Genomic DNA, 13,237 nt, shown 5'->3' with positions numbered 1-13,237 from the left:
ATTCTGTTTCCCCCTCATGGAACAATAAACAGAAATATGCATACATTTTAATTAGCATCTCACAAAGTTGGTATATGAATACAGACATAACAAATAACAAGACAAGTTATCATGTATAAAGTTAAAGTTTTATTTTCATAGGCATACATTTTCACATAATGCTTCAGTCAAATTTAGCTCCAGTCAGAAAGAGCTCATGTCAAAGGAGGCTTTAAAGTTGGATTATGATAAAAGATGGGGGAATATCAACCCTGGATTTCAGGAAAATAAAGAAATTACATAGATGGGTTTACACAACATCCAGGTGGGGCACTTACCATTTGGTCAAATATATATTTTTTGCTTTTCCCATGACGTTAACCTCAAGCACCTGTAACAGTACCTTTAACGTAGTTCTGTCCACTATACATTGCTGCACAAAAGACAGCCCATTGCTTTCTGTTGGGATTCATTTGGCACTTAGAGCTTTTTTTTTCCAGGGAAGACTATTGGTGTGTCGTTACTGTTGTGAAAGTCGCCAGAAAATCGGACATGTAAACTCAATGGTGCTTTTTGTAAGAACAGGAGCATTGCCTGAAGTACCAATGGCCAAGGTAGGCCTGATGTGGAGCTGCAAAAGGGGAGAAATCTCCCTCCTTCACCACCAGAGTTCACATTCAGTCAGTCGGTTACTTGTACGGTTGCCTATGTCTGCAGAACATTGATATATAAATGCACGGTTATTATTTCACTAAAAATGAAGAAGTGGTGTAGATGCTAGCCACAGAGAGAGAGATCACGCAGAGCTTAGCACACAGCAGGCATATCCATACCCATACCTCCGCAACCAGAACATCCAGACTGACTACAATGAGGAGTAACAGCTAGGGTAACATTACGGGACACTAACAAACTCCACAGAGCTGCATTTCAATGCAAAGCTGATGCTCCTGCTAATGTGCTTATAGCTTGTCTGACGGAGAGAAACACATGCACTGTATTAAATCGTCATTAGATACACTATGAAAGCTAGCACTGCTTGTAGAGAGGTTGAACACAAGCCCAGATACAAGTACAGTAACTGAACCACAGACAGAGAGCACGGAAATGCATAGTAGGTTTACCATTATTTCTTTGTTTGCACTAGATAGAAACAACAAGACTGGCAAGATGCTCTTTGTGCACTATAAGCGTTACACAGAATATATAGAAGGTACTGGCACCATCCTAATTGCTTGTTTAGTTTCCTAGCTTGTAGGTACAGAGATTTTGTGAGGTGGGGGTATCCAGCGATAAGAGGGAAAGTGATGTAGGATGTGGCAGGGAAGCATGACCTTGGCTGATGAGGGCGTAGTGTCACGTCCCTGGAGTGCCATTTGTAACAAGTGTTGCTATGTCCTCCCCTCCCTTCTTCCTTTCTGTAGCTTGCCGTCCTTCTCACCAGAGCCGGGCATTGTGGGAAGGATGGAGCAGGTGTCTGACAGGGGGCGTTCTGCACATGCGGCTAGGTCACGTCTATCTCCCTCTCAATCCCAACATATTTTAGGGCGTCGGCTTGGCTGTATCTTTTGGGGAGAGGATGGAGAGAGAGGAAAAACAGAGAAAGAGAGAGCATGATTCTCCAGCAAGGGCGTACGTACAATGACAAAACATTGTGCTCATAAACATTGCATGAAAATTAATGGGTCTCAAGGCTCCTGTGGGGTGACAGATTAGAAAAAGAAGCACATAACTGCACACAACGAAAGAAGCTTCATCTTCATAAGAGAGGCTACTCTGAGCAGAGGTGAAACCACCATCACACTACCTGTAGTCAAAGAAGAGCTCCTCCCCCTGCAGGATAGCCCGTTTGGCAAAGATCCCAATGCGGTGGTCTCCATTCACCATGACAACTACAACAGCAGCAATCCCACATTCAAACCGTTAAAAAAAACAATGTACCGTAAAAAATACACAACAAACTCAACCAGTCAATCCTCTAGGGACAGCTCTTTGTGTATCTGGTGCCAGTCTAGTTGGGCTCTGGTCTTACCCTTGGCGTAGCAGTTTGGATTGACAGAGTGATTGGCAAAGCGTATTTTGTTCCCCTTCCGCGTGGCATCTACAACAAAGTCTGCGAAGACATGGCTGGGTCAGCTGGGGTGCTGCCGGACACAACAAGATGATGAGGCAAACCGCTGTTTGACCTTACCGTTGTTGAGGTTGAAAAGGAAGCTGGACATGTATTTGTCGTAGATCCTGCCCCGCCGATCTGCTTCGTCCTGTGAGATCAGCTACACACAAACACACGGGTTCTATGAGCCAGTGAGGGAACACATACATGTACGTTTTTTTCAGCCTCTGTATTTCTCAGGATGTTTTGTGTGTCATCATGAAGCATCTAACTGGCGTCACCTCTCCGCAATACTCTGAGATGAACTCATTCTTCTGAACAGACTCTTTGATGAAGGTACCCCAGCCTGCAACATCCGATGGCGCCAGTAGGAGGTGCTAGTGAGATCAGAGAGTAAAGAGCAGGTGTTATCGATGCGAAAACTAAATCCGTCTTAGGCCTAAAGATCATTCACCTTGATCCACTTACAGCACAGCTAGAGAAAGCTGTGTGTTACAGCTTTGTATTTACATTTAGTCATTAAGCAGACGTTCTTATCCAGAGCGACTTACAGTAAGTACAGGGACATTCCCCTGAGGCAAGTACTGTGAAGTGTCTTGCCCAAGGACACAACGTCATTCAGTGCCAGGAATCAAACCGGCAACCTTGTGATTAATAGCCCAATTCCCTAACCGCTCAGCCATCTGACTCCCCAGTATTGCTATGGGTCTGAGTAGCCCAGTACCTTCTTGAGGCCTCTCTGGATGCTGCAGTTCTTGCAGGAGACCACCTTGCTGTCCCAGTGGTCTGCAGCCCCGCAAGTCATGCACAGATCCGGGTCACACTCCCGCACAGCCAGGTAGCAAGGGCACTGCTTCGTATTGCACTGGGTCTTGCACCGGCAGCCTGGAAACCGGTTCTGGCCTGAATAACATCCCAGGTGAACATTCAGACATCAGAACCTGGGACACTTAAAGACATAAGTGTCTCTGTGTCTCTCTTTAAGTGTCGCCCCCCCCCCCCCCCCCCCTTCCCCCAGTCTAGAATAACAATGCTGAACATTCTCTCTTGATAACTAGCAGCATTTGCATGAATGAACAAGTCGCTATGTTCTCCAAAGTACCACAATCATTTGTGACCTCTGCTGGCAGATATGTTGGACTACAACATAGCGGCACAGGGCAGGGAAGAGCCTGCAGGGCCGATGGATGAAGAAAAGGAGCAGACATCATTTCAAGTGTCCTTCTCCAGCAGCTTCAACTGTGGGAAAATCCTGCAAAACCAGTCTGAGTTTATCTCCTGCGTCAGAGTGAGTTTGTGTGTGCCTGCGTGTGTCTGGGTGCTCGTGTGTGTGCGAGTGTATCACTGTACAAAACGTTGTTTTAGGAGAGCTGCCTGACTCCTATTATTGATGTGTACGATGCTGTAAATCCGGCGCAGTGCCCGTCACATCCCTTTGATTTCTTTCCAGAGCTGTGAAGCTCACACATGTAAACCCTAGGCTGCTTCCTGTTTGGCCCCACTTTCCTCAGCTACGGGAAGAGGAGAGGGGGAGAAGGAGGAGGGTGGAAGAGGGAGGAGGGGGTTGTACCTCTAATAGGTGAATAATGTTCCAAAGTTTAAAATGCAAAGCCAAGAACGGACCTTATGCCCCTCCCCCTCTACCTCCCCCCTCCACTTCTCTTTCTGTAGTCTCTGGTCTCCAGAAAGACAAATCTATGAGGCGTTCCCCGCCCTGTGGCCATGTTTGGAAGTGCGTTCTGCCTCATTTCTGCCCTGATGAATGTGTGGGCACGTGGTAAACCCAGACTTGTGTTGAACAGATGCCTGGGCAGGCCTGCCAGAGGGCAGCTTCTTCCTCTAATGCAGCAAGAGGAAGATCACTTTACATAGTCCTCTATTGTGGCCTGGTGACAGAGGAAGTGAGCGTGAGAGAGAGACAGAGAGAGAGAGACAGAGAGAGAACAAAGGAGAGAGAAAGAGAGTGCGAGAGAGAGAGTGTCCCGGTGTACTGTATACGAGAGGGAAAGACAGAAAGCGAGAGAGATAGACAGAGATAAAGATAGAGAGAGATAGAGATAGTGTTCTCCCACTCAAATTGCCTGTGGACAGTTACCTCATAAATACAACGAAGGCTTGCTATATCTCCTCACGCTCAGAAGTGATGATCCCTATTCCATAGCTGAGCATTTTCAATCATGTCCTTCTCTTTTCCTTCTGCTTGTCTATAACAGTACAGTACACCGGCACCTTCTAAAGTCGAGGGAGCGGGTGAGTGGGAGGTAGCACACGTGTGGGACGGTAAGGTGATACTCACACTCCTGCTCACACTGGCAGAACTTTTCACAGAAATTCTGGGTCATCACACAGGGACAGGAGCTGTCACATGGGTGTTCTGGATGGTCACATGGCTGGTAGTTGTACACTGTGTTGGAGGAGCTGTCTGGTAGAGAGAGGGACAAAGACATCAGGTTCCTTTAACAGGAAAAGGGATATTGGGATTTATTTGAGTGCTAAAAAAAGAATGGAGTGCATTACGGCTGTGAAGAAAAATTGAAGGGCTTACCTTTCTTGAGCTGGATCTTTGCCCATAATCTATCAGGCAAAGATAGAAAAAGGTTGTTTTTTTTTCCACATTTTTCAAAGTCTATTTTAAAGCACAACAGAGGGTGAATGATCACTGTAGCTTTCACTTTTACTATAAAAAAATGTCTTTCTGCTGTCTATTTGACTGCTGGCTAACATGGTAACATTCTCCCTGCATTCCTCAGAGATCCCACTGCCACAGAGGCTGTGTGGGGAGAGAGAGCAAGTCAGGACTGGCGGCCATCTTGCCTGTGTTTCCTCTTCTTCTTCTGAGGGGAGATGCCACCATTGTCCAAGGGCACACGGTGGATCAGAACCTCCTTCACTGCAAACTCATACACCTGGTAGAGAAAGCAAATAACAACATCAACAGATGGACACACCTAACTGTACACCCATTCAAAATCCTATTTCCCCTGAGCCCTAACCCAAAAACCTCACCTGATCCCTAAACTAAAAACCAACCTTGGCTCCTATCCTGGCTCATAACCCTCAAACTGTCCCTTAGCCAAACTCTGTCATTCTAGCCCTAACATTAATTCTAACCCCCAACCCTGAATCCCCCTAGAAAAGGCACTTGAACTTGTGAGGAAGAAAATCTCCCCACAAGTTCACATTTTTCTAATTTTACTGTTCTTGAGAGGACGCCTGGTCCCCACAGGAATAACACACACACACACACACGCACACACCCTCCACACACACACACACACACACCCTCCACACACACACCCTCCACACACACACACACACACACACACACACACACACACACACACACCCTCCACACACACACCCCCTCCACACACACCCCCTCCACACACACACACACACACACACACACCCTCCACCCACACCCCCCCCACACACACACCCCCCACACACAGACCCTCCACACACACACACACACCCTCCACACACACACCCTCCACACACACACACACACACACACCCTCCACACACACAGCCTCCACACACACACCCTCCACACACACCCTCCACACACACACACACACACTCCACCCACACTCACTCCCAACACACACACACACACACACAACACATACACATAAAGCCCCAAACCACATCTGCCTGCCAAAAAAGCTGATTAGGCCTCATCCCTAGGACAGACAGACTGATGAACTACACAGACAGACAGATAGACAAACAGACAGACAGACACAGGAAGACAGACAGACAGACACAGGCAGACAGGCAGACAGACTACACAGTGATTGGTTGCAGGGTTTCCCGTCAGCTGAGTCACAAGCACCAGGCCAGCCGTTCCAACACTGTCACAGCCTCTTTACAGCGGGTGTGCCACATCTGAATCTGGCTTCTCTTCGTTTCCTTCTCTTTGTCTCTCTTTAGGGGGGTTTACGTAAGTCTTATTCATTGAGCTGAAATCTAATCAGAATTGTATTGTTGTCTAATCAGAATCTCCAGAATGTTCTTCATGCAACCCACACATTGCGGAGAACCTCAGCTGGAAGGAGATAGTCCACAGCTGTGTGTGTTTGGAAAGCATGGCTGAAGTGAATAAGGAAGATGTCATACACAGACCCTCACTGACCTAATTTATGGTGCCACATGCTGTTGAAATTCCATTTGTAATCACCCCAATTATACACACTGTGAAACCACAGCCACAGTATGTCCATGTGTTGCGAAACACCTCAACACAACAGCATAGCAAGTGTGTTGGTCTGTCTGCAGAACGTACGTCATTTGGTTACTATTTATTGGCCCGGATGTTGTGAATGTGCATGGGTGGTGGGTGTTAGGAACATGAGTCACCTGCTTGCAGGTCTTGGTGCCGATGAGGCGTGCGATTGAGCAGAAGTTGTTGTAGTAAGTGCCATGGAGCACTCTGAAAAGAGACTCCTCAGCGCCGGCCCACTGGCCCGGTCCTCCAGCCTGTCCAGCCTCCTCCTCCCCCGGACCCCGCATCTTAGTGGGGGTCTGACAACGAGAGTTTCCCTCTGGAGAACAAACACACGAGGGCAAGCACACGTACACACACACACGCACAACCCCATAAACACACACACACACACACATGTGCACACACAGAACCTCAAAAACACACACGCACGCACACCGGATATTTAAGACTCATGCTTGTACACCGAATGCCAAAAACAGAGAGTGGCATGTTGCTTGGCAACTGAGACAAGGCAGTGTTGCTGTGACCACATGCTAAGACTGGGATTCCTCATTAATCTGGCCATCAATCTGTTTTTCTCTGGATCTGAGAAAGTGCGAAAGGCACACCTCCTTGTGTACACAACACTCAAATAGTTTAGCTCAACCATTTCAACCGATGAATCTCAAAATGAGAACTTCCTTTACAGATGTCACATGACCAACAAGTAGACCGCTGGAGGGAATGAGTAATTGAGAAAGAGGGGAGTGGGAGTGGGGTACGAGAGAGTCTAATAGGGATGTGAGAGCCAGAGAGCCAGAGACAGAAAGAGAGCCTCCCACTGCTCTCCACATGAATCTGTCAATAGACAAAGGAAGTGAGAAGGAGGGGCTGGTGAGGAGGTGTTTATTTTGGGTCTGAAGACTGCAAAAAAATGATGGTTATGATGTTTATTTGGAAAGACAGAGTAAGAGGATAAGAGGATATGAAGGAGAAAGAACAAAAAAGAACCTGTCCCATAACTGAGCTCCTAGTGTTCTCTACTAGTCTACTTCCTGAGGAGCTAGTGTTCTAGTTTCCTTCCTGAGGAGCTAGTGTTCTAGTCTCCTTCCTGAGGAGCTAGTGTCTGCTAGTCTCTTACCTGAGGAACTGGTTGTCTCGTGGTCACTGTCGCCATCCTTGGCCTCCTCAGTAGCGGCAGAGGGGCCGGCACAACTGGCACTGGCGAGGCGGTTCTGTTTCCGCCGCCGCCGAGACCTCTGGGAACGCAGCATGTGCTGATCTGCAAACTCTTTGGCCCCTTTCTTCAGAGGAGGCATCAGAGAAGACAAGAAGACAGGTTATAGGAGAGAGAGAGAGTGGAGGCTAAGTCGTCAGTGAGAAGCATATGCGGAGGTGAATGTAGACATGGATCCCACCTGTAGCTGGAAGCAGTCCACGCCACAAGGCTCAGTCTCGATGCGAATCTCCTTGTTTTTCCTCTTGTAAACGTTAGGTGTGGCATGGAAAGCTTAACAGACCGAGACAAATGCACAAGGAGCGTTACTATCATTGTAAAAAAACAAAAACAAAAAAACGGTGCTTGAATAAAGTATGAAGAAACGATCCTCAAATGATGTGTGTGTGTTTGTCATGGGAAAAGACAACATGCTGGAGAAGTCTCTTAAGACATTACGGTGCAGGAAGCAGTCGTATTTGAAGCATCGCCTGCAGAAGAGAGTGTGGAAGGAGTGAAGGGACTGCTCTCTCTGTACAGACTTGGCAAAGGGCCCATCCATGTTAGGGGTGCAGAGGGGGGGCAGCTTGACCCGGCTGGGGGGCTCTAACAGGTCCTTGTACCTGAAATGAGCAGCGAAAGAGAAGCAAAAAAAAATTGTGAGCGCAAAATAAGTAAAAGAGAAAACTTGCACCGACACAAGCATTTTTTCAATAAATATCATCTAAGATGTTGTGAAATCCAAGCAGTATTTTGCCAGTAGCTTGCCCAACTGAAGGTGGGTTTGGAGGAGAGAGTCACAGTAGTTTTAAAACAGAGGCTCTTTGAGATGCTGATATTTCTGCTCCTTTCAATCAGAGGGTCTGAGAGCAGCCACCATTATTACCTTCCCCTGAGAGGCCGCGTCTCCATGGTGAACACTAAGCAACGCTCTGCTTAAGACGGAACACATAGATGCAGAGTTTTTGTGCACTTTCTTACTTTTCTTTGAGCTCCTCCATAGTGCCCTTGTAGGGAAACATTGAGGCGATGGCTGTGAATATCTTATCGTTTGGGATCTTCTTACTGGTGGACAAATCTTTCACTGACCAAGAAGAGAAAGGTAAAACAAAGAACAGAGAGTGAGCAAAGATCTTAGATACTCTCTACTGTACAGCAGCACTCAGAGCTTTTCCAGTGTGCTACAGTGGTAGAAATCCTGCTGTAATGACCAGATAACAAACGTAGTCTTGTCTGCGATGAGTGACCGGGGTGCGGAAGTCATTATTTCATTTGTACGTGTTTGTGTGCGAGTGCACATGTCGTCTATGTGTGTGTGTGTGTGTGTGTGTGTGTGTGTGTGACGACAGGGTCTGCCTTCAGAATGTACTTGTTTCTCTCTGCGGAACTGGCTCAGAGACAACCTCTCCAAACACTGCCAATTCCCATATTGCCCAGTTCCAGAGGTCATGCGGCACTGAAACCAGATCCAGGCTGTATCGGTGTCATGAGCAAACAGGTTCTCCCAGTCAACCCTGTCCTCAGAACACTGGGACACTGACAGTAAACAATCCCAATGATGGTGCAGTGGGGGCCAGGACACCCTCTTGGATCCTCCACTACACAGGGCATGGTCAAAGTGCTCAACTTTGTGTACCTTGTTCTCTTGATTAATGATCATCTAAATCATGCTTACGGCTTCCTGTCTGTCAGACGGTCTAAAAGGAACTCACCCTCAGTCAAGCTCCTCCTCTTCCTCCTGAGGAAAGCCACGGCCGCCTTTGGTTCCTCTGATCCTTCCGTTGTCCCCTTCCTCAGCCCTCTCTCCTCCTCTTTCTTCCCCCTCTCCTCCTCTTTCTTCCCCCTCTCCTCCTCTTTCTTCCCCCTCTCCTCTACGCCCTCCTCATCGTCGTCCTCCTGGTCTGAGTATTGGCTCAGGGCCTCCACCAGCTCTTTAAAGATCTCATCGTTGATGAACCCCCCCTCTGGGAGACAAACAAACATGTCAACATGTCAGCACCAAGTCATGACATCACACAACATGCGTCAGTACGTGTCCCCAGAAACATCTTACCCAAAAACACGTCAGGGACATCAGGATGACATCATAGAGCCCGCCTAACCCCACACCTCCCATAAACGTCTCGGTGATGAATGATACCGAGGACGCGCATCAGCGGAACACAACAGAAACACGGATGACGTCAACATGCGGGAATGGACTGCATTTATATAGCGCTTTTCTAACTTGGCGGCACTCAAAGCGCTTTACAATGTTTGCCTCTCATTCACCCATACATACTCACACTCATTCATTCAGACACAGTCAAACCGGTGGTGGGATACTACAACTGTAGCCACAGCTGCACTGGGGCAGACTGACTGAAGCGTGGCCGCCAATCAGCACCTACGGCCCCTTCGACCACCACCAACATGCGGGGCGGTACGCACGTCTGTCTCCGTGGACGCCGTCGTAGTTGTCGATGAGCTCCTCCAGGAAGGCCTCATCCTGCTCCAAGACCTCGTCACCCATGTAGGGGATGTTGTGTAGGAACGTCTCATCCTCCACCTAGCATGGGGAACACATTACATTTACATTTAGTCATTTAGCAGACGCTTATCCAGAGCGACTTACAGTAAGTACAAGGACACCCCCCCCCCCCCAACCTTCTGATTGGTAGCCCGATTCCCTAACCGCTCAGCCATCTGACCCCCAGAAGTTAGAAGTACATATTCAGAGGTTGCTGGCACGACTTCTACATGACATTTTCCGATTTGACATTTCATTCGTTAAGCAGACTCTTTTATCCAAAGCGTTGAGGAAAGAGGGCATGTGGAAAGTGCAGCAGAAGATCAAGGATCAGAAGTGCGTGGTTCGAACAGTGTTTTCGAGCTGAATTTTCGATGGTGCGTCTATTATCTGAGCGCGTGAGCAGAAGGCCACCTAGCCGAGGCCTGGCTTGTTGAGGATACAGAGATGCGTACCATGAAGTTGTGCTGCAGAGGAGACCAGGAATACATGAAGGGAATTCCAGCCACCGTCGTCAGGGGTCGCATGGCAACCGCCTGGGCTTTGAACGCTGGGAAGCCGAACTCCACCATGCACATCTGTGATTGGACAAGGGGAGATGGGAGAGAGACAGAAACATGGGTAATGTGGAAAATAGATATGCCATTCATATGTGTACGTCATATAAATCCATCCCATATCCTTGAAGTTCTTTTTTATACAATAAGAGTTACTATTGGTGTAGCACTAGGGAGCGACATACCAGGATATAAAAATAATGCTATGTTGCTCTGCCCTTAGAATAAGATCTAAGGAAGGTTGAGAGTTTGAACAGTCCTGTATGCTCGCAGCATTCTCATTGGGGCACTTTCTTTCGGGGATCATTATAAATCACTTCATTGATAGACAGGATTACCAGTCGAGCCAGAGCAACCTGGACAGGATTACGAGTCGAGCCAGAGCAGCACAGGCAGGATTAAGAATTGAGCCAGAAGCTCTCTCTCCTGTTTGGACCCACCTTCTTGCCGGGCTGAGTTCCACCACAAGTGGACAGAGGAACGGACTGGACCCTGAGCTTGGACCACTCTGTATTCAGTGAGTTTGTCTGTTCCTCAATCTTCTGCCGGTTGGACATGAACAAGGCCTGCAAAATAACATCACACAAGATACGTTTCATTGGCACAGACAAAATGTTTCCACTCCACGGACAAACTCTGTTTAGTGAATACAACAAAAAAAAAACCTTACCTTGACCTCTTCTGCTTTCTTAAGTCGTTTCAGCTGACGAAGGCGCATGTACTCAGACTTCACCCTCTTCCTCCACTCTAACAGGCTGCTAGAAGGGCTGTTTGGTCCAGAGTGAGGTTCCTGGTCTGAGGCTGGGCATGGAGCTAGGGCTGGGCATGGAGCTAGGGCTGGAGATGAGGCTGGTGCCAGTGATGAGGCCTGGGCCGGGGCAGAGGCTAGGGCAGAGGCTAGGGCAGAGGCTAGGGCAGAGGCTGGGGCACAGGCTGGGTCGGGGGTTGGGCCCAGGGCTGGGGGGAAGGCCAAGGCCTCCAGACCATCTTCCATGATCCTGAACCACAACCATTATAAGTCTGTTTATTGGAGTAAGTGGCACAGAAACTTATTCTAAAGTACCTACTGAAAACTAAGAGAGCAATGAGACATTAATAAGAATATTCAAATAATCAAGGACCATTTTGTTAGTTGGCATAATTATATAGCCTGATTAGAAATTCAATTCTGAAGAATATAAAATGTGTAGCTACATTTGTTATATTTGTATTATAGTTCATTCCAACAGGCATCTCTTCTAGACAAGTCTGGTAGATTAAAATATGCGAACATTGTCCCTGTAGACAGCCCCAGCTTCCCGTAAGGAATGATTCATTTACTGTCATACTACACACACTGAGTAAGACTAAAACGTAGTAATTCACTTCATCGGAAGACGGCCACTCTACTGTGTGTGCAGACGACTGCCCCCCTCTGTTTGTCAAACAAAATTGTGGTCAGGCTTAAAAATACCTTTAAATTACAACCTGGCCAGTGCGACATTGCGTGTGACAAAGTAGGCCTGTAGAATCACCAAATAATGGACACCAAATTAAAAGATTACTTAAACAACCCAAACGGCAAAACGAATGTACGGCCCCTTCGAATGGCTGAAGACGCACGTTTTCCCTTGCACGCACATTGCACTGTGAAAGTGGGCGTGACCCTCCCGAAAGGCAATATGAAACGGAGCAGAAAAGTGCGTAGTATACTTTTCCTGGATTTCGTAACCTCCTAAGCAAAATGTGATTTCGTAATATTATATAAAATTCTCTGGCATAACACAAATATCGTGTGTTGCGTATTGCTTTCCTCTCATGGCGAACGACGTATTCTATAAAGCCATCGCTATGAGTGCATCAACAGTAGGGTAACGCAGCAGTCATATTGAAACAGACTACGTTTCCCTTTAAATTTCCTGTCAAATGTAGAAAGGAAATATTGCGAATCAACAATATCATAGTGGAATATAAGATATCTCTGTTTTTTGCTCATAAAAGCACTCATGTTCAGCACTGAGATACTCTACAATGTCGCAGTTGCAAATACCTTCGAGAATCCTCGTGTCCTGTCTCCTATTTGTAGTGATAGAGCCCGTCAGTGACGCGTTGATCAGAACTCGCCGTTTCACCTCCACTATAATAAGATAACGCTATCTTCGCTACAGACTCGACGTATTAAATAAGGTCCACGCATATGTAGTCACTAGCCAAATAGATCCAAAGATTCCTAGGTTATCCGTCCGCATGCTGAGATTGTAGTTGTACAGTTAAAAGCTGCGCACTTAGCGGGCTCAGACAGTCCAAGCAGAGGGTGACGTCTTTATACATGGGATGGATGTGCACGTCGAACTGTGGTTAGATGAATTGTGCATATTAAAATGAGTTAAATTCAGGGTATTAATAATGGCATAATAAAGATATAAATCTGTCCAATAAAATGCGCGTGCATACACACTTTACACATGATACAATTATAGAGGGAGTTCTTGGCTAAATGAGGAAGAATTTGTTATTGTTAATGAAATGTTTAATAGGCAGCCGTTGTGAGAAAAGTATCTGAACTGTCCCGTTGAGATGATATTATTCTACGATAATATAAAGGCATAGGCCTATTTCTAATTAAAATGAGGGAAACTTTGAGTTGTTGATCAAATATGTTACGCTGTTTTTG

General features: G+C 47.0%; 1 protein-coding gene across 3 annotated transcripts; it reads right to left on the bottom strand.

Annotated features, from left to right (window-relative positions):
• Positions 1 to 106: 106 nt before the first annotated feature.
• On the bottom strand, positions 107 to 12,886 carry ezh1 (enhancer of zeste 1 polycomb repressive complex 2 subunit). Of its 3 annotated transcripts, none has more exons than XM_084677799.1 (20): positions 12,614 to 12,885; positions 11,255 to 11,604; positions 11,025 to 11,150; positions 10,483 to 10,605; positions 9,949 to 10,066; positions 9,231 to 9,482; positions 8,500 to 8,602; positions 7,978 to 8,141; positions 7,721 to 7,812; positions 7,444 to 7,606; positions 6,455 to 6,639; positions 4,907 to 4,998; positions 4,638 to 4,666; positions 4,389 to 4,514; positions 2,817 to 2,995; positions 2,374 to 2,469; positions 2,171 to 2,252; positions 2,012 to 2,092; positions 1,787 to 1,871; positions 107 to 1,544 (listed from the first exon to the last, which is right to left on the bottom strand). In XM_084677799.1, the coding sequence occupies exons 2-20, from the start codon at positions 11,576 to 11,578 to the stop codon at positions 1,484 to 1,486; spliced, it is 2,481 nt and encodes an 826-aa protein (XP_084533925.1). In that variant the 5' UTR covers positions 11,579 to 11,604; positions 12,614 to 12,885; the 3' UTR covers positions 107 to 1,483. The 3 variants fall into 3 exon arrangements, with proteins under 3 accessions (XP_084533925.1, XP_084533924.1, XP_084533926.1); XM_084677798.1 differs by having other exon boundaries at positions 11,255 to 11,582; positions 12,614 to 12,884; XM_084677800.1 differs by lacking the exons at positions 1,787 to 1,871; positions 2,012 to 2,092 and having other exon boundaries at positions 11,255 to 11,582; positions 12,614 to 12,886.
• Between the last annotated feature and the right edge of the window lie 351 nt (positions 12,887 to 13,237).

The sequence above is a fragment of the Hypomesus nipponensis genome, chromosome 17 (assembly GCF_054491055.1).
Source record: "Hypomesus nipponensis isolate SF chromosome 17, ASM5449105v1, whole genome shotgun sequence".
Classification (NCBI taxonomy): Eukaryota; Metazoa; Chordata; class Actinopteri; order Osmeriformes; family Osmeridae; genus Hypomesus; species Hypomesus nipponensis.
Note: the sequence above shows the minus strand (reverse complement) of the source record. Positions and strands in the feature narration are given on the sequence as shown.

Bases quoted from the DNA above. Each gene is read 5' to 3' on its own strand.
- ezh1 (XM_084677799.1), bottom strand. From the start codon at position 11,578: ATGGAAGATGGTCTGGAGGCCTTGGCCTTCCCCCCAGCCCTGGGCCCA. The intron at 11,151-11,254 runs GTAAGGTTTTTT...GTTATTTTGCAG, and splicing joins AGAAAGCAGAAGAGGTCAAG to GCCTTGTTCATGTCCAACCG. The intron at 7,607-7,720 runs GTGGGATCCATG...CCTCCTCTGAAG, and splicing joins TGGACTGCTTCCAGCTACAG to AAAGGGGCCAAAGAGTTTGC.